The sequence below is a fragment of the Paroedura picta genome, chromosome 3, assembly GCF_049243985.1.
Source record: "Paroedura picta isolate Pp20150507F chromosome 3, Ppicta_v3.0, whole genome shotgun sequence".
Lineage (NCBI taxonomy): Eukaryota > Metazoa > Chordata > Lepidosauria > Squamata > Gekkonidae > Paroedura > Paroedura picta.
The window spans coordinates 116,488,027-116,506,334 of record NC_135371.1 but is presented as its reverse complement, the minus strand read 5'-3'; the positions used below and the strand labels follow the sequence as shown (position 1 = coordinate 116,506,334).

At 43.7% G+C, this 18,308-nt stretch overlaps 2 protein-coding genes across 2 annotated transcripts; one reads left to right on the top strand and one right to left on the bottom strand.

Annotated features, from left to right (window-relative positions):
* Positions 1-1,291: 1,291 nt before the first annotated feature.
* On the top strand, positions 1,292-10,680 carry LOC143832607 (RING finger protein 11-like). Its single transcript, XM_077327252.1, has 3 exons — positions 1,292-1,526; positions 6,509-6,678; positions 9,049-10,680. The coding sequence occupies exons 1-3, from the start codon at positions 1,395-1,397 to the stop codon at positions 9,218-9,220; spliced, it is 474 nt and encodes a 157-aa protein (XP_077183367.1). The 5' UTR covers positions 1,292-1,394; the 3' UTR covers positions 9,221-10,680.
* A 334-nt stretch (positions 10,681-11,014) lies between these two features.
* TRIR (telomerase RNA component interacting RNase) lies at positions 11,015-18,183 on the bottom strand. The gene is made up of 3 exons (XM_077327253.1): positions 17,788-18,183; positions 14,939-15,016; positions 11,015-14,035 (listed from the first exon to the last, which is right to left on the bottom strand). The coding sequence occupies exons 1-3, from the start codon at positions 18,037-18,039 to the stop codon at positions 13,928-13,930; spliced, it is 438 nt and encodes a 145-aa protein (XP_077183368.1). The 5' UTR covers positions 18,040-18,183; the 3' UTR covers positions 11,015-13,927.
* Positions 18,184-18,308: the final 125 nt, after the last annotated feature.

The following is an 18,308-nucleotide window of genomic DNA, read 5'->3' as shown; positions in this document are numbered from 1 at the left end:
ACACCCTGGTTTACTTCCAGAATAGAGAGGAGGACACTGACAGTACAATCCTAAGAACGCTTTTCCAGGAGTAAGCTCCACCGAACGGACCTAAGTAGACCTGCTTCGACGCCTTCAAACTGCTGTATTCAACCTGCCTCCTCCTGCTTTAAGACACTGCATGGGGTTGAAAAACAGTTGAAATGCATGTTGCTTACATACATGCAAATACATGAACGACTGTTGCTTGAATACATGCAAATAGGATACTGTGGTATCTGCTGAAGACACAGCTTTGTTGACTAACAGCCATCATGTGCCAGCTCGGTGCACTGGTTAAGTGTAGTGGCATCTAATCTGGAAAAACAAGTTTGATTCACCCCCTCCTCTGCATGAAACCTGTTGGGTGACCTTAGGCCAGTCACAGTTCTCTCAGAACTCTTTCAGCCTGACCTACCTCACAAGGTGACTATTGCTGGGAGAGGAAGGGAAAGAGATTGTAAACTGCTTTGAGACTCCTTAAAAGGTAGAGACAAGCAGAGTATAAAACCCAGCTCTCCTTCTGCTGCTTTCAGCTCTGGGGCAGCCCCTCAATCAGCTGTCCAGCAGTGGTTTCAGTCTGCAAGTCTATCCTCTGTACTTTCAGCCTCAAGTCACTTCCACTCAGCAGAAGTGTGGGAGTGACAGTATGTCCACAAACCCACTGGTAATCACTTTAAAAACCTTCAGTCACAAAAGTACTAGCAGTTAAATTTTGTAACACTGAAAACACTGTTTTTCAATGCTGTTTTGTCATCATACTCATAATATATTCACCATCAGAATCACTTTTTGTTTGCTGTTTACATTGATGAAGACTGCACTGGAACATGAAGTTAGATTACTGTAACAGAACAGTATGCTGTAGTGATTAAAAGTGGCAGCATCTAATCTGGAGAACCACGTTTGATTCCATGTTTCTCTACATGCAGCCAGCTTTCAATCCCCCCCTCAGGTGGGGAGAGGAAGGAAAGGCGATTGTAAGATGCTTTCAGATCCTTTCTGGTAGTGAAAAGCAGGGTGTAAAAACCGTCTTCTTCTACCCTTAACTCTACGGTATATTAATAACTTAATTAAAACTACCAAACACAAGCAAATAATTTGCCTTTAAAACTGTGTCTATCTCGTGTCGCTTCCCATACAAACATTGGAAAGTGAGCAGAGGAATGCTTCCTCGCCCTCTCACTGCCCTGACGCCTGCCGGTCAAGGACTAGGCGCTGCGCAAGTGCGGCGAAGTGCCTGTTACCCGAACTACAATTCCCGACAAGCTGTGCGAGCACTTCGATTACCCCCCATTCCGGAGCTGGGGAAGGAGGTAGCCCGGGTCGGACTCGGCGGCGGCGGTGGCGGCAGCGGCCCCGGCGGGCGGGCGGCCATGGGGGGCTGCCTTTCCTCGCAGGCGGCCGATGACCTGTCGCTGCTCAACGACTCCACGGGTGACGGAGCGAGCCTCGGGCCTGGGGATCAGCCCCCGCCGCCCCCCTCCGCTCCGCCTCCCCCCTACCAGGTACCGGGGCAGACGCGGTCCAGCGACGGGCTCGGGGCGGAGGGTCTGCGGTGGGCAGCAGCCGTCGACCTAGGAGGGAGCCCATGGGGGGCTCCGTGTTTACGAGGATGGCGGGTCCTTCAAGCTTCCCGGCCGGCAGCACCGTCGGGCGTAGGTCGGGTTTGGCTCTCTGGGGCAAATGGCGAGGGATGGAGCCACAGAAAGCTTTGCGAACGGGACACTCGAGCTCAAGGTGGGAGATCCCTCTGGCTTCGGGTTGGATTTGCTCCAGTGGACTGAAGGGTGGGCTGGTGAAGGTGAACGGATACTGGGGGAAGCCGTGGGGGGGGATTGGATTCCCCACTCTCCTGCCTCTGCTCCATGAATTTGGGGCTGCTGGGACTGAGAGGTCGGGTCACTTGCCCACCAACTACTCTGTTGGCAGAGGGAGGGCCATATAAGCACCTGAACTGAGGGTCTGAGGTGAGACCTTGGAGTAGAAGACATAAGGAGGATGCCACCTCATTCCAAGGGCTGGGAAACTAAATTATGTTAGGACAATGGTATACTTGGATTGCAAAACTCTAAACTGAAATTCTGGTTCTGATGTAGATGCTAAGGGCTGTCTCACCTGTTTAAAAAATGTGCACCCAAGAAGCTTATGCACATTGAGAACGCAAGTTGTGAATATGGCGAACATATGCATTCACTGTTGTTTTCAGGGAAGGAGGCTTCGCTGCAGCCCCCTTTTGAAAATAAATTTAGAGGGCATATCTGGGTCAATGTATGAAAGGGCCCTTACTAGTCAGCCATCACAGATTGGTTGGTTGTGTAGATAAAATAGATAACTCCATCTGGATTTCTGTAAGGAAGGACAAGAGTCCAATGAAAGAAATAAAAATAATAAAAGAAGTATTTGTGAGAAAGTGCCATACCATACTGGGACAAAGAAATGCATTATTCTCCCCCCCCTGTGCAGTGTGAAAAATATTGAATCTGATTTGTTTGTAGAGGGACAAGCTTCCCAAGTCACTTGCACTTTAAATTGCTAGGATTTTTCTCCCATCCAAATACTAGCCTGGGTTGACTTTGTTAGCTGTTGAGATCGGACAAGATGAGGCTAGCCTTGGCTATCCAGGTCAGGACAAGGTTGCCAAGTTCAAGGTAGGTAAAAACTGAGGACGTAGTGTCAGATGAAAGGGCATTTAAATGATAGGGAGCTACAAGAGAAAAAAAGAAGCTGGCAAACCTTTTTGAAGTTGGACAGCAGGAAATTCACAGAATGGATATCACCTTATGGAAAGTGACAGGAGTAAAGAGACAGCCAGAGAGGCTGAACTGTCCTGGGAGGGTTTTGACCGTAAGCTCACATTCGAGGCTGTGTGTTAGTTGTGATCTTGCCTTTCTTAATGAATCTCTGGAAAATACTGAGCTATGGTGGTGGTTCTTATACCATAGGTTGAGATCCAGAATTGGGTTGAAACTTTCTCACAGATGGATTATGAGGCCAGGAGGAATTGGATGAGCTAGGAGAGGAGGATGGATAGCAAATTTGGGTTTGCTTCTGTATAATGTGCAAAATGGCCTTGAGATACTAGTTGCTCAGTAAACCTATATATTTATGAATGACTAAATATGAAAAAATAGAGATGCATATTGTGTAAACTGGCTTGTGATAATAAACAGTGTGGAGTTGCTTTGCAAGTAGATTTTAAAAGCTACAGTAAGAATACTAAGTTTATAAGTGGGACCCACTCCCAAAGGTTTGAAAACCACACTGCTGTAGCATTGAGGGAAGCTGAAGTCTCATATACTCTCATCCCATCCCCAGATGAATTAACTAGTAAACATAATAGTATGGTTCCACCCTAGGAATAGTGCCTTTGGTCTTTCCTTTCTGATGTCTGATACTCATTTTGAACCATTTGATTCTGGTATTGGGCATATTTTTGCACATTTCCATTCCTTATCAATCTCCGTAGGACAGCATGGTTCAAAGTGGGCTGGCTGCTCTTCTATGAGGAAAGAAGGATTTTTTTATTGTTTTGTCCTTGCACAGACCTGTTTCAAACTATGAGATAGGCAGCACAGTGTTTTTGAGTTCTATGTAAAGCAGGGGAATGGAATAAAATAGGCTTCCATGCCCAGAAAATACTGTAGAGGTCTTAGAAGGGACAAAGACGGGCAGCCTACTTTGGTGTGTGGAGAGAAAGAGACAAAAACCAGTATACAAACTAATAAAAAACTTGTTGCTAATGATAGGACATTTTGGAGGTTACTGAACCCTCACAGTTCATGATTGGAGGCAATGCTCTACACTGCCACATGCCATAAAGTATGCATGTTTTGCATCGCCACTGAGTAATTTACACTTAGCAGTGCTGTGGTGAGGCACACCAGTGGTGTATGAAAGAATCTGGGATGAGATTGTTGCATTCTAACAGTATACTACTTTTGACCACTGCCCCTGAAAAAAGGTTTGTCTAGATGCATCCCTGGGTAGGAAGAATTCATTGGTCCTTCAAAGATTTTATCGCTATATTGGATAGAAGGTCAGATTAGGCTTTCGTTGACCTAGGGCCAAATCCCTACTTTGTCATGGAGCATTGAGGAGTAACCTTGAACCAGACTATCTGCCTCACAAGATTGTGAAGATGAGATAGAAGATCAGATAGGAGAATTATTTAAGCCCCTTCAAGTTCCCATTGCGGAGAAAGGCAGGATATAAATAAAATAATAAATATTTCTATTCTACACGCTCAAGTATGACATTACACAGAATGATAACCAATGAAGGTGCCATTTCTGCTTTAGGAGACATACCTTATTTTAGCCTTGCTTTGGATTGCTCTTGGATGCTGCGAGTCAACTCTAGACTTTCTGCATTTGAGCTTTCATTTCCCAGGCTAAAACCACAATATGCTTTCCGCACTGAGTCCTATGGAGGCAGCCTCCCATCATACTTTGCTCCCCCTTTAAAAAAATGTTTGGGTTTTTTTTTTTTTTTGCAAAATGGTGCCTGCTTGCACCTTTGTTTTCATTGTGTCCCTTAATGCCACCATTCTGGGCCTTTGATCGCCTCTCCCCTTCCCCCAAAGTCTCCTAAATGTACATAATTTTTACAAAACTGGGTAAGGATGTTGTAAGTGTAAGAATGGAGATAGGGAAGGAGAAGAACAGCGATGAGGAAAGAGGCCTGCCCAAAGTACTCAAAATGGCGGGTCCAAGGAAAAGCCTAAATGCATGCATTTCCTCATTGGGCAGCCCTGAATCAGACTCTGCCTTGACTGATGAAATAGCTGCAACTGGGAATTCACAAAACATATGGCAAGTCAGACAGCAATGCGGGACTGCGCCTGGACAGGCAAATTCTAATGTGGAAATGGACGGAAAAGCCAGCTCTTTAAAAATGCAAATTTGAACACTATTGCTCGTGTGGAAACAGTCCCAACCTTACTCTGTGGTGATGGAGTAGGGTTTTATGGATACCTTGATGACAAATAAGTGGGTTTTAGATCAAGTCAAGCTTCCCCCCTAGAAACTAAAATAACAAGAGTCTATTTCACTTTGGTCACATTATGAGAAGATAAGAATCACTGAAAAAGACAACAATGCTAGGAGAATTGGAAAGCAGCAGGAAAAGAAGACCCAACATGACATGGATTGACTCAGTCAAGGAAGCAACAACCCTCACAGTCTGCAAGACCTGAGCAAGGTTGCTAATGATAGGACATTTTGGAGGTTACTGATTAATAGGGCTGTCGGTAGTCAGAAGTGACTTGGTGGGACTTAACATATACACATTGTGATACATATATGCTATAGAGCGGGGGGTCATCAACCCCCAGTCCGCAGCCCGGTACCAGGACACAAAGGCCTCGGTAGCGGGCCGCCGACAGCCATGCCTGCCTGTCCCCCCCCCCCCACAGCGAGAAGCTCACCAGGCTGTGAGAGAAGTGGCCCGGCTAGCTTCTTGCTGCTAGGGGGGGGGGGGGAGAGAAGAGGCAGACACGGCCGCCAGCACGCTGGCCGACACAAACGCGCATGCGCGTTAGCCCCCCTGGTGGTGAAAAAGTGCATGCGCGGCAGCGCGTTTTCACCACCAGGGTACGCTAACACGCATACATGGAGCCACGGGCCGCCAGCTCTTCCTCACTCCCGGAGCCGGTCCTCAACCTTCAAAAGGTTGGGGACCGCTGCTATAGAGGTATGTGGCAATACAGAGCACTGCCCCTAAACCAATAGCTGTCATTAACAAGTTAAATAAAATAGTAGAAGAAGAAGAAGAGTTGGTTCTTATATGCCGCTTTTCCCTACCCGAAGGAGGCTCAAAGCGGCTTACAGTCGCCTTCCCATTCCTCTCCCCACAACAGACACCCTGTGGGGTGGGTGAGGCTGAGAGAGCCCTGATATCACTGCCCAGTCAGAACAGTTTTATCAGTGCCGTGGCGAGCCCAATGTCACCCAGGTGGCTGCATGTGGGGGAGCGCAGAATCGAACCCGGCATGCCAGATTAGAAGTCCGCATTCCTAACCACTACACCAAACTGGCTCTAGTATGAATCATTTCTCAAATTAGTATGAATCATTTTTCAGCACTCATCCAGGGTCATCTTCTTCTAAGACCCTCTGCACTTGTAAATTACAGAGTTGTTGAGTGGTATGTATATTCTTCCTGAGCATTCTAGAAAAACTTGAGCTACCAGTCTGAAACAGGTAGCACTACTCCAGTTTACCATTATCTGTGGGCAACAGAGCAGCTGTTATCTGACATTTTCAGTCCTGCATATGCCAGAATGTTGTTGTACAACATGAGTGCAAATTTATGTAATTAGTTGTAGTTCCACATTTGTAAAAATATCACCTAAATCGCAAATCTTTTGAAGGACAGGGTGGTTCATAGAAAAGGGATGTTGCTGACAGGATCACTATATATATGTTTGTGTACATCTGCATGTGATTATTGGCTGGTTACAAGAGCTGCTTACTCTTTTGGCTTTCTAGGAACATGCACCAATTCCAGTGTATCATCCAACACCTAGCCAGGCACGTCTCGCCACGCAACTGACAGAAGAGGAGCAGATCCGTATCGCTCAGAGGATTGGGCTAATCCAACACCTTCCCAAAGGAATCTTTGATCCGGGCTCAGAGCCATCGGAAAAGAAAATTAAAGAGTATGTCCTTCATGTGCAACACCTTGTGCTTACCCTGCTAACTTCATAGCAGTTATTTGGGAATGTTGAAAGGGGCTGTATACTTCATTGACTTGGTGTGCAACATATTGTTCTGCATACCTGTATGGGTTCGGTCTACTTTTTTAGAAACCTTAAAGCTATTTTGCATTCACTTCCTGCATGGTGCAAGTGCCTTCTTGAGAATAATTTACTGGAAAGATAGTAAGGTATTCCAATTATACAAGAAATTTGAAGAAAGCAGGATGCAAAATAGGGGGGGTGGCTGCTGTTTATCAAAATACTCATGTTGGAAAAAATGTGGAAGGCCATTCCAACTAAGAGAAAGACCTGTGCATGCATAGATATAGATGCCCTCCGCATTTGACCTGATATTTCTTTACTTCAGGAACTATGGCTTAAAACCTGTAATCTGCAGGTGCAATGATTGCAGATCTTTCCTGCATTCCCCTCTTACCAGCAGCTCTTTCCAACACGAGGACAGTTTATTCCTGGAATTATTGGGCCCAAAAGAACTAATAGACACCAAGGGGCAGGAGGCCGTCATGGAGAAGAATGGGGCAAACATGCCTTCTTGCTCTCCTTCTCTACCTACTCAAGAAGCAGAAAAGCAGTTTCTCCCTTGCCATTGCCATCTTCCAACCATTGCCCGGGAGTTACTGCAGATGATCTGCAAATTCACATAGGGGACTAAGCATTGTCATTTTGATCTTTTTGTCATTACGTAGATGAGATTATACTGTTGGGTACCCCCTCCCCCCAAGGTAGACTGCTCTTTGTACGATTACATATGTCTACGGCATTTTATGTAATACCCAACAACGTTTCATGTAAACCACCCTAAGCCATATAGATGGGCAGTATAAAAATCTAAGGAATAAATAAATAAAATTATATTTATAAACATTTACTCTTTTGCTTTTTGAAATGGCGGTTTTTCTGGATAGAGTGTTTGGATGTGTCTAAACTACCACTCCCTACCTGTGTATCTCTGCTCTCCTGGCTAGGGGACATATTTCCCCTGCAAAAGTCATCATACTTAATATGAATTGCAAAATTATTTTACTTTCTTCTCCATTTACATATATTTAACCTCCGGAAGAGCTTGCTATCTAGACAGATTAGTACTGATGCACCAAAGACACATTAACAGTTTTTGTATATCAGCTGCACTTAGGTGGGATAGAGAAGGTGAAGGTTCTTATATTTCTACTTTGAAAGACAGGAGGAAACAACTTGTGATAAAGAGATTTTCTAATTTACAGTAGAGCAACAACTGCTGGCCCCTGTAAGAAATGGGATTTTGGACAAAACGAATTTTGGCTAGCAGTGATTCGTTTTCTGTATAGCAAGTGCTTTCAGCTATTAGGCCATGGAAATATCTGGGAAGATGGGGAGAACAGCTAGGACATAATTCTGTCACCTCCAAGCTGACAGTGTGTTGCATTATCTCAGTTTATAAATAACAAAGGAATTCTGATGTTAAAGGTGCAGAGTACAGAAAAATCTTCTTAGTTTCTGGGAATTATTTGTATGGAGAATGCTGAATGTGCTAGATCACAGATCCTAGTCTTATTTGATCTGCGGGCAGTTTTGGTTACAGGTGATAGACACTACATGGCTGGTATGGGGATTAGGACTGATCACAAAATAGATGCAATGAGGGCTGGACTTCACTACAATGTTGGCAGGTTCTAAGAAACGTTAGCCGTGCCAAAGCAAGCATGCAGCTATGATGGAGACAGCTGTACCCAAATGAGTGCTGGCTTGTCACCAAGGTGATGCCTCTTGGGCTCTTCTAAAATGCCTTCTGCTCTAGGGAAGTGGAGAAAGGCAGGATTCATTTTTTGCTTTAGGTAAGCATCAAGCAGGTGCTGGAGAACACATCAGCAAGCAGTACATTGGGGAATACTACATGCTCAGTGTTGCCAGGAAAGAAATAGTGCTATACCTTCAGCTCACTTCCCTAGAAAATAATACAAGAGTACTTATGTTACAAACGGAGTTCACTGTTAATGGCTTTGGGAACTAGTTTTGTAAAGTTTATCAGCACTAAACATGGGGCAAGAAACTGAAGGGGAAGCAGCTTTTTAAAGATTTTAAAACCCAAATTTTACTGTGATTGTTTCCATATAAATCTGCACTGTTTTAAAATCCTGTTATCTGCTCCGAGAAGTCTAGGGAAGGGCAGGTTATAAAAATAATTATCTTATAGCAAGTAACTGGTGCTTCTTTTTTAGCGTATCTGAATTGTTATGATACAATTTGGGCAGGGGATGTAAAAGACTTGAAACCTACTTGTATCTTCCTTCTGCTAATGCCATCTTTTCCCCATTTTCTGTCTGGTTCCAGGTGCGTGATCTGCATGCTGGATTTTGTATATGGAGATCCCATCCGGTTCCTGCCATGCTTGCACATCTACCACGTACACTGCATTGATGACTGGCTGATGCGATCATTCACATGTCCTTCATGCATGGAGCCAGTTGATGCTGCTCTGCTGTCCTCCTATGAGACTAACTGAGGCGGCTCCGTGCCCTACTCTTGTTAATGCTTCCAGGCTGGGGCTATGTGGGAGGCTAAGAGCTGGCACACACTTTTATTTGCACATTTCTGGGATACACCAAAGAATTCTGTGGTGATGAACCCTGGTCCCAGACCTCAAAGACAACACAGCCATTTTGACTTGGCTGGCTGTACTAAAGTTGACTTGTGCCATAACTGAGCATTTGTACCCAAACTTGATGACAATTAAGGTAAAATGGCAATGCTGGAATGGTCCTTTCATTCTTCCCACAAATAATTTAGAAGGTCAAGGTAGTTTAAAAATAATTATTTGCTCTCATGTCCTAATTTTTCATTGAGTTTGCAGGTAGGGTTTTGTTCACTGATCTGAGAGGCAAATTAGTTAGAGGAATTCTAGGGTTCTGAGTTGATTTGTGGTGGAATCTGGGGCTCTCTCAAAGCGCCTTAAGCACTCTTTCATTGTGTGAAAGGAATGGTGCTTAGCGTAACTGGGTGGCAACAGCAGCGGTGTTTTATGTTGACCACCACTGAAATATACATGCTGCACTGCCGAAAATAAAGCTACAGAACAGTTGTGTGTGAGACACTTTGTGGAGCAGAAACATCATGGGTGTGGCTGTGGCTTGTTTCATGGGTTAGCTGGAGGAAGGGTGCTTCTCTTTCAAAGCTGATGTTTCAGCTAAGGAGGCTGCCCAGACAAATGCCTCCTGCTTTGTGCTCTTTTGTTTTTATAAAGTGTTTTTCTCAATCAAGATGGGATTTTTAAAAATCCTTTCTGAAGCATTTGCAGGTTAAATTCCTGTGCTAATATTCTCAAGTTCATAGGAAAAGAAATACACAGGCCCAGTAGGGAATGGTTTTATCTTGTGACATGACTAGCACAGATTTAGAGTATTTTCTCTCATACACTCAAATACTTATTCAGGTGTACTTTAACTGGATTTCTGTTTGATAAGTGAAGACAGTCCACGGTTCAGAATTTTGCCATGAAACAAAAGCAGTATTGACACCTTTTTGACAATGTGATGGCAAGCTTGTACAGTGCAAGTTGGCAAAGTTATCTGTAAATAAGAATTTTTAAGGAAGGTTGGTGCTTAAGTATAGTAAAATCCTTTTGAGAGACTTGACTATGGGCTAAGGCATTTAAATGCACTACTCTAAAAAGTGAAGACATTTTTGCTTGGCTGTTTGCCCAATGTTTGCTGTTTGCCTTACACAAGTTCAAGTACAAACTCCTTTCATAGGAAACTGCCAGCACAGCCAATTGGTTAGTGCCAAGCAGCAAGCCCCGCCATTTGAAAAGGCTGCCCTTTGGTATGCTCTGTTGTTTATTGCCTTGCAAGTGGAGAGGCGTGAAAGTGCTTTTCTGATTATGTATTATCCTTAACAAGGATTTAGCACTTGAAAGTAAAAACAATGTACATTGCATTCAAATTAAATAAAACAGATTGCCTATAATAGCTTGGATTTTTTTATAAATTAAAATGCATACTCCCATCCCTTCCATCATTTTTTCAACTGCAGTGACATGTGGTGAGGCCTTACGGAATCTTCTCTTTCCCTGCAAGTGGCACAATAAGTATCAGCTGCAGTCCTGAATATAGTTTGCTGCCTTCAGGGGTAATAAGAGGACAAAGTCTGATCAGACCCTGAACTCTTCCTGAAGCCCCTCCCTCCCCCACACCTAACATGATTCACTTCCCAGGAAATTCAGACATCCAAATTGTAAGTGATAATTACCATTCAGGAGAGGCTGTGTCTGCATGCAGTGGAACCAAAAATACCAGAGCACTTCTAGCCATTTTGCTTTACTATGATGGGGGAAGAGATGCTAGACAATAAAAGGCCTCAAACAGGGTAAAGGAAGGAATGAAGTAGGGGAAGAAATACATGAGAAGCTGAACACAGTAAAAGAGTAAATAAAATAGACTATACTTGGGATAAAAAGCTATTTCCAAGATTTGCATTTACTTTTGTAGACTCCAGAATTTCTGAGTCTCCATGGACTGTCCATTTAAGAGGAAACAGCCCTAATACAGATTAGCAGAATTAAAGTAGAGAGCAAATTATCAAATGTTAAAAGTTCACAAGAAGATAAACTTGGAAGGAAATTAATTCAAGGGAAGGACAACAGCTCAGTGGTAGTGCATCTGCTCGGCCTGTAGAAGTTCCAGTCCCCAGCATCTCCGGGTATACAGATCAGGTAGTGGGCAATGTGAAAGACCTTTGCCTGAGATTCCGAAGACCCACTGCCAACTGAAGCACATATAGTACTGACCTTCACACCAGTTTTCTAGAATATTCAGCCGAAGTTACAATTAAAAATACAATTTCTTTAAACATTTCTATCAATAATTAAAGATAAAGAAATCTTGTTTGTTCACACAAGCCGCATTTACTTTTCCCATTCTACTGCATGTTTTAACATTAACAGGTTCCTTACAGTGGACTAACCATATCTACTTAGATGACAGTTGTTTTATCTAGTTACCTAGCCTACAAATTGCATCCCTATAAACAGTAAGTTTACCTAATAGCTTCTCCATATGGTCATGTACCAGAACAGAGAAAATAAGCGCTAGCTGCTTGTGTGAGACAGAATTGTAATGAATACTTGCATGGCTGACAGCCATTCTTTCATCAATGAGTTAAAATGTCCCTACACTGTAGGCAACTGATGCTAGCTGGTGATTGTCAAAAATAGATCTTTTCAAGACAGTTGTTCTGGGATGATCTCAGTGAGTTACAGATAGAAATTAACAGCTGTGCCTTTTTGCTTGAAGCATAAGACATGAGAGTTCAACCTGCATAATTTGAGATCAACTACACAAGCAGGACAATTAGACGGGTCTCCTTTCCCTACCCTTACAGTGGATGTTTGTTATTCAGCAATGATCCTGCTCAGCAGTTGCCTTGGCCTGGCTGTTTCCATCTAAAAATATTAAGGCTTACCCAGCTGAGAAGCAACTACTACCAATTCTTCTAAGGCAGATAGCTGATCCCCTAATTGGAGATACCCCATGCTGTGCTCCCAACCATGGGGTAAAAAAACTGATGAGTATCCACAGTAAGTTTTTGTTTTTAAATGTTAGAATGTTGAGTGACTAATACTACTGAAATATTCAAGCCTCTGCAGCTGCTTCAGACTTTAAGCACCAGACAGTGCTGCCAGTTGGTTGAAACTTCACTGAGTGTTCTTAAAGTTAAAGGGTCTTAACATTTCCTACATGTTCCAAAGTTGTTCTGAGATAGAAAGCAGTGACATTTCCACTTGAATTTGTAAAAGAGTACATATAGAACATCTGGTGTGTATGATCTTTCATAAACACTTTGATTTATTAACCATCTAAATAGCCTTATCACAGATGACAGTAGATTAGCTCAATTTGGGGCTTCCATATTCCTTCAGAATATGAATTATGCATTTAACACTTACAGGTTAGGTATTTTTCTAAGTCCTTCCCAACAAAGGTGGTTGTTCCATTAAAAGGCCCTAGCACAAAGATGCAATTCAGAAGTTATTCCAACTGCACCTTAGGAGAAAGTCGGAAGTGATGTAATTAGATCTCTGATAGATCTAACTGATATTCTCATTTCTCAGTTTCAATACAATTGCTAGAATATACCAGAAGTCTTTATAAACAGTTGTCATGTCCAGCCACTCACAGCAACAACAGAACTCATGGTTGTCTGTGCCAGGGATTACATCTCAGCACTCTGAACACTAACAAGAATATAGCATACAGAATTCAACTGGGAGCACTAAGGACAGATAAAAGAACAGGCCATGTCCAGAGCAGGCTTTTACCAAACCAACAGCCACAGACCCATAGTTCTAGGCCTGTGGTCACAGTCTAAGAACTCTAGGCATGCAGCTCAAGGCAAGGACATAAGGTCTGGTTAAAGGCTAAAATCATTTGGAGTTCCATTTGCCCTAGGCAAGCCTTGTGTAATTTTAACCAGTTTCCCCCCAATATGTTAGTAGTAGAGTGTTAAGTGCAGTACACATTTCTACCTTCTCAGCTAGGAAAGAGGCACAGAATAATCCCTGGTGCTGGATTGGAGCATGCATAGCAGATTGGAACAGGCTTTAGCAGCAGCAACTGGAATTCAAAATGAAACCACGCAACCCACTGCAACACTACAGTGAAACGGGTTAAAGAAAGGCAAAAATGCAGTCACAAACTTGCTGCGTATCAAGAAACCCCACAGCAGTCATTTTTCATCAGCTACAGATAAGGAAAACTGAAAGTGCTCTGGGGTTACCACAGCCAGCAGCACAAATCAGCTAGCTGTGACTGCATTTAAATTCACCTTTAATAGGAAGATAACATTTGGCAGAGATGGAGTCAGTTGGCTGACCCCATGGTGGAGACTTCAGGAGTAATGTTAAGCAAAGGCTGTGTGCCTTGGGTGTAATGGGAGAGGTATCTTGCCTGATGATCCAAGGAAAAACATGACAGACCAATTCCACTATTGGGGGATTACAAGTAAAAAAAAAATCTGCAACTAAGTCAAAGTTCTTAGTTCTCAGGGGGAAAAAGAAAACAATAAATGAACCAATGAAGGAAGCTCTAAGTTCCCAGGTATAAAAGTATGGCAAGTCACCTGCTGCCATGGCAGCACTCAGTCTGTAGGGCAGAGCTAGTTTCCTTCGCTGTTTTAAATAATTATGTACAGAGACAGTCCAGGCTGGAGCTGAAAGTTATTTCACCAAAGGGCGGGTTTTATCATCATCACTGCACTGGTGCGCTTTGTACTTTTTCACTTCAGCCATATATTTGGCCCATGCATCTCCTTTACTTGTCAAAACCTACAAGATAAAATGGGAAGGAAAAAGCAGAAATTACACAGAATCCTTGCATTTCTTAACTATAACCACTGGCTCATAAATAGCCTAGGGCAGGCTTTCTCAACAGTGGTTTTGTGATTTGTTAAATATTTATTGGCTGATATGACCATATATGATCATGTCAACCTGCCCCCCCCCCCCCAATATGGCCAATGATGGGTCTCAAGGCGGTGGGAAGGGTTGGAGCCCTGAGTGGGAGTGTACATAGCTATGCTTTCCAACCATATTCTGCACAATCATGCCACTTCAGGGGTTTCTTGAAGTCTGAAGAATGTTTCAGGGAGTTCTCAATGGTTAAAGGGCTGAGAAAGGCTGGCCTTGGGCATCTGTCTGGGAGAGCAAGTTGCAGTTGGGACTAACTGGAGAGGCATCTCGTTCAGCAACTGACTAGCCCAAGGGTGGCCAAAAGTGTAGCATCACTGCAGTCCATGGAGATGTGGAGAACCACTCTGGCTACCCCTAGGCTAGACTGAAGGAAGTGCTCCTGAAGGAGCTGGAAGGAAGTGCTCCTGAAGATGCATTTAGCAATCCTCTGGTAACAAAGGTTCTGCTTTTACCCAGAGCATTTGTCATTTGTTAACTTCCAGAAAACAGTATTCCATGCAACATGGTTGTTCAATTACTCTCTTTCACACGAAATTCTATGCAGCTGTTCAAATACAAAAAGATTGCTCTCTTCAAGAAGAAGCAGATCCCTGGTGCAATACAACTGCCAATCTTAGAAGACATGAGGGCAGGAATGCCATAGCTTAACTTTCCACCCTCATTAAAGCCGGCTGAAAAGAAGCAGGGGGCTCTTACTCAAGCTTTTTACAAGGCTGAGGTTCTGCTATGGCCTGTCAATTGGTTACCTTTGGAACTTACCTCATCCTCTGTCTTTTGTTTCTTGGCTACCACTCCTGTCTTCAGGGCTAGCTTGCTGCCCCCTCTCCGCTTGCCCACCTGGGTGAAGGGATAGAAGACTGCAACCGTTATAGGAGCCCTGGGAGCTGCAAGGGGAATGTTGCCCACTATATAACGGTATAGGGAGTCCTTCAATTAGATCATCTTAACTCGCCATCACACCTGTCAGTCTGTACAGAGCTGCCGAGCGTTATTTACACCGTTGCGCTAGGAGGGTAAAATGGCACCTTAGCAGTGTTCAGCAATACATCTGTACAGTTAAGCCCAAACATAAAAACACATGACAAATAGCAAGAAAAGGGAAGCATCTGAACTGTTTCCATGCATGGTTCTACTTATGAAATAATATCACTGAACTTTCACTGACTCCTTTTCAACAATGCCGTCATACTACAGCACACATACAAAATGGCTTGACTATCTAAAAATGTAGTCAGCAGAACTGTGCCACAGACTAATCAAATTCCAACTATCCAAAAACAGCTAATGCGCTGTTTAATTACATCCCTAGTGCTGTGCATGCTATTGTCACCTTATATGATCCCCATGCATCAACCAACCTGGATTCCTAATAGCACCTGAAGACTTAAGAGTCAAAGTTTAAAATTTCATTTTAAAAAGCTTATTTCTACTCCATAGGGGGAAAAATACACAAGCTGCTCCAAAATAAGAAATATAAAAGAAGAAATGAGGGTAGGATTCGGTAATCACCAAAAGGTGCCACAGCATCCTGCTTGTCTCATACACCCATGAAGTGTTTTATGTAACATATATATCCTGCCTATCTGTTCCCTGCTAATATTATTTCAAATATGTTTTCACTTCCATATCACAAACAAATAACACACACTCCTGTTAGAGTGGAATCAAGTCATATCAGGAAAGTTTGCTTATTTTCTGTTTATTCCATTAGAACACGATGCCTCCCCAAGTTATTAAAACCTGATCAAAGACTGTATAATCTCATTGGCGCTGGCCAGCATGAAGACTGGCAGCTTACCAGCAGAATCTAGAAACAGGACTCCAATTAGTACAATGAAAAAAGTTCATTTCCATTCCAGGAACTATACTGGAATAAAACTTTTAACAACAGCTCTTCTTCCTGACATAGGCATAAAAGTGTTTCCTTATATTATCCAGCAACAGCTGAGATGAGAAAGGAAAAATATGTCTGCTTTACCATGAATACAAGCAAGTTATTATTTTATTCTAGCAGCTTTTAAAAGCCTGTATCAGTCCAACAGATATTTTCTCCAACCATCAGGTAAGACAAGGCATTATGCTGTGACACCTGCATGTAAACAGTAAAGAGTTCTTGCACATCTATTGCTTTACTTTAAAACAATCTTCTAGGCATGTCATAACTGACCATTTTTACTCCACAGAAGCAAGAAATACATTTGATAACAGTTTGTTTTGTAGTCTGGCCTTTGCTTTTTTAAAACTGGAAGCTTTAAGTTGTCATAACCACTAATCTAAGGTTAAGTCACAGGATATAGGAGAATGAAAGTAGGAATTATATTAAGTCATAGTTTTGGATACTGCAACATTCTGCCTCAATTAGACCGATTATGCACAATGGCGGCTGTGCTGGGCCGCCACTAGTTTCTTGTCCGCCATGTATTACTGCCCCATGGACACAGCTGGGGTAGAAAGGTTCCACTCCATGAGGGGGAAGTTCTTCACAGAAAGATGTGATTGTGTGCCATGTTCCTGCCAAGAAAAAAATGCCCCATTCGGCACCGCAAAGCACTGTGGAGTCTACTGGGGTATTTTTTGTCCCTGCCGGGACATTGTAGGTAAAGGAGCAGTTAGGTCTGGAAGGCCTGGCTCTTCCCAGTGTATGGGACTGGCCTAACACAGGCACTGATGGCACCCTAAGAGGGAATGGGAAGCGGAAAAAAATCAGCATTCCCTTGCTGCAGGGCATTGGAGGCCCTAACGTGGGCCAGGACTGGCAGCAACATCACATGTAAAGCAGAGATCAGCCCCACTGCCGTGCAAGTGCCGGCCCAGCCTTTTCCCACTGTGCATAATCAGTGTCAAAGGCTGTGGGGCAGAATTAATAGGAGCCAGAGAAAACTAACTAAATTTACAATCAGTTTACAAACAAATAACACTGTAATAACTAGGCACTTGTCTAAATATGGTTACAACCTATAAATGAATTACATGTTTAGGCTTCTTTGATTGTAGACCTAATTAAACAAATGCAACATTAGAGCACATTATGTTTTCTACTGATACACAGTAACTTCTATATACCTTAACAGCACTAACAGCAGCAAACCAGTGTTACTGATTCCCAGACTTATACGCACTTCAAAGCCAATAGTAAGAAACCCACAGCAGTTTCTCATACTGAATGCAGCATTATCAACATTTTTTAAAAGTCAAAACATTTATGCTTTAAAGAAAACCAGAGGACAGGTACTAAATACCCTCTCCCATCAACTGGAATTCTGCTACAAACAATAGTGCCCTTCAAAAAAGAGAACTCCTTAACAGAAGAGGGTAATAGATGAAAAAAGTAGAAGAGTGCACGTGCTTAAGGGCAGGGCCCAACTGAAGGGGGGAGTGATTGAAGTAATTACATCTGTTGCATTTTACCTGTTATTATTCTACCTACAGTTACAGACACAGGAAACTTCAGGGGACAACCGGACTGCCTTTAAAGAGAAAGAAAACTGAGAAAAGCTACCGGTGCTGGGTCATTTATTAGAAAGTGGCGGCTCCCCAAATAAAGTAACTAGAGAGGATATGCGCGAAGGGTTACAAGGAAAAAGAAGGTCAGTGCCCGGGTCCCTTACGAAGCTAAGGGCGCTCCCGCTCCGCTTCTTGCCCAGAGGCTCCTGCTCTCCGGGTGGCTCCGTCCGTGGCTCGGTCTCTTTTTGTTTCTCGGTCCCAGCCCCCGTTGTTCCCGCACTGCTCTTCCCGCCAGCTGCAGCGGCCTCTTCCATGCGCCGCTTGAAGAGCTCGAGAAAGGAACCGTCGTTGGCGAAGACGTTCACGCCGCCCGGTGCAGCTGCCCCGGAGCCCGGTCCTCCGCCTTGCGCCGCCATCTTCCCCCGTCCTCCCTACTTGAGGCTACGCGCCGCAGAGCACGATGGGGGAGAACGTCAACGCCGGTCTCCGCCGCAAGGCACGGCGGGATACCGAGAAGCCCGGGTAGCTAGGCGGCCACGGACGTCAAAAGGAAGTGTCGCTCGGAATGGACGTCACGCTTCGCCCGCGATGACTGAGGGATCCCTTAGCCAACCAGAAAGCGCCATGGAAATTATGCAGTAAACGTTTCTTAGGAATCCGGAGGAGCGAAAGGCGGGCTTTTGAT

What these genes read in the sequence shown, in the direction of transcription:
- LOC143832607 (XM_077327252.1), top strand. Translation starts at nt 1,395, where the DNA reads ATGGGGGGCTGCCTTTCCTCGCAGGCGGCCGATGACCTGTCGCTGCTC. An exon ending in CTCCGCCTCCCCCCTACCAG is followed by an intron (nt 1,527 to 6,508) that starts GTACCGGGGCAG and finishes TTGGCTTTCTAG; the next exon opens with GAACATGCACCAATTCCAGT. An exon ending in TCGGAAAAGAAAATTAAAGA is followed by an intron (nt 6,679 to 9,048) that starts GTATGTCCTTCA and finishes GTCTGGTTCCAG; the next exon opens with GTGCGTGATCTGCATGCTGG.
- TRIR (XM_077327253.1), bottom strand. Translation starts at nt 18,039, where the DNA reads ATGGCGGCGCAAGGCGGAGGACCGGGCTCCGGGGCAGCTGCACCGGGC. An exon ending in GCGGGAGCGCCCTTAGCTTC is followed by an intron (nt 15,017 to 17,787) that starts GTAAGGGACCCG and finishes CCCTTCACCCAG; the next exon opens with GTGGGCAAGCGGAGAGGGGG. An exon ending in AACAAAAGACAGAGGATGAG is followed by an intron (nt 14,036 to 14,938) that starts GTAAGTTCCAAA and finishes TTTATCTTGTAG; the next exon opens with GTTTTGACAAGTAAAGGAGA.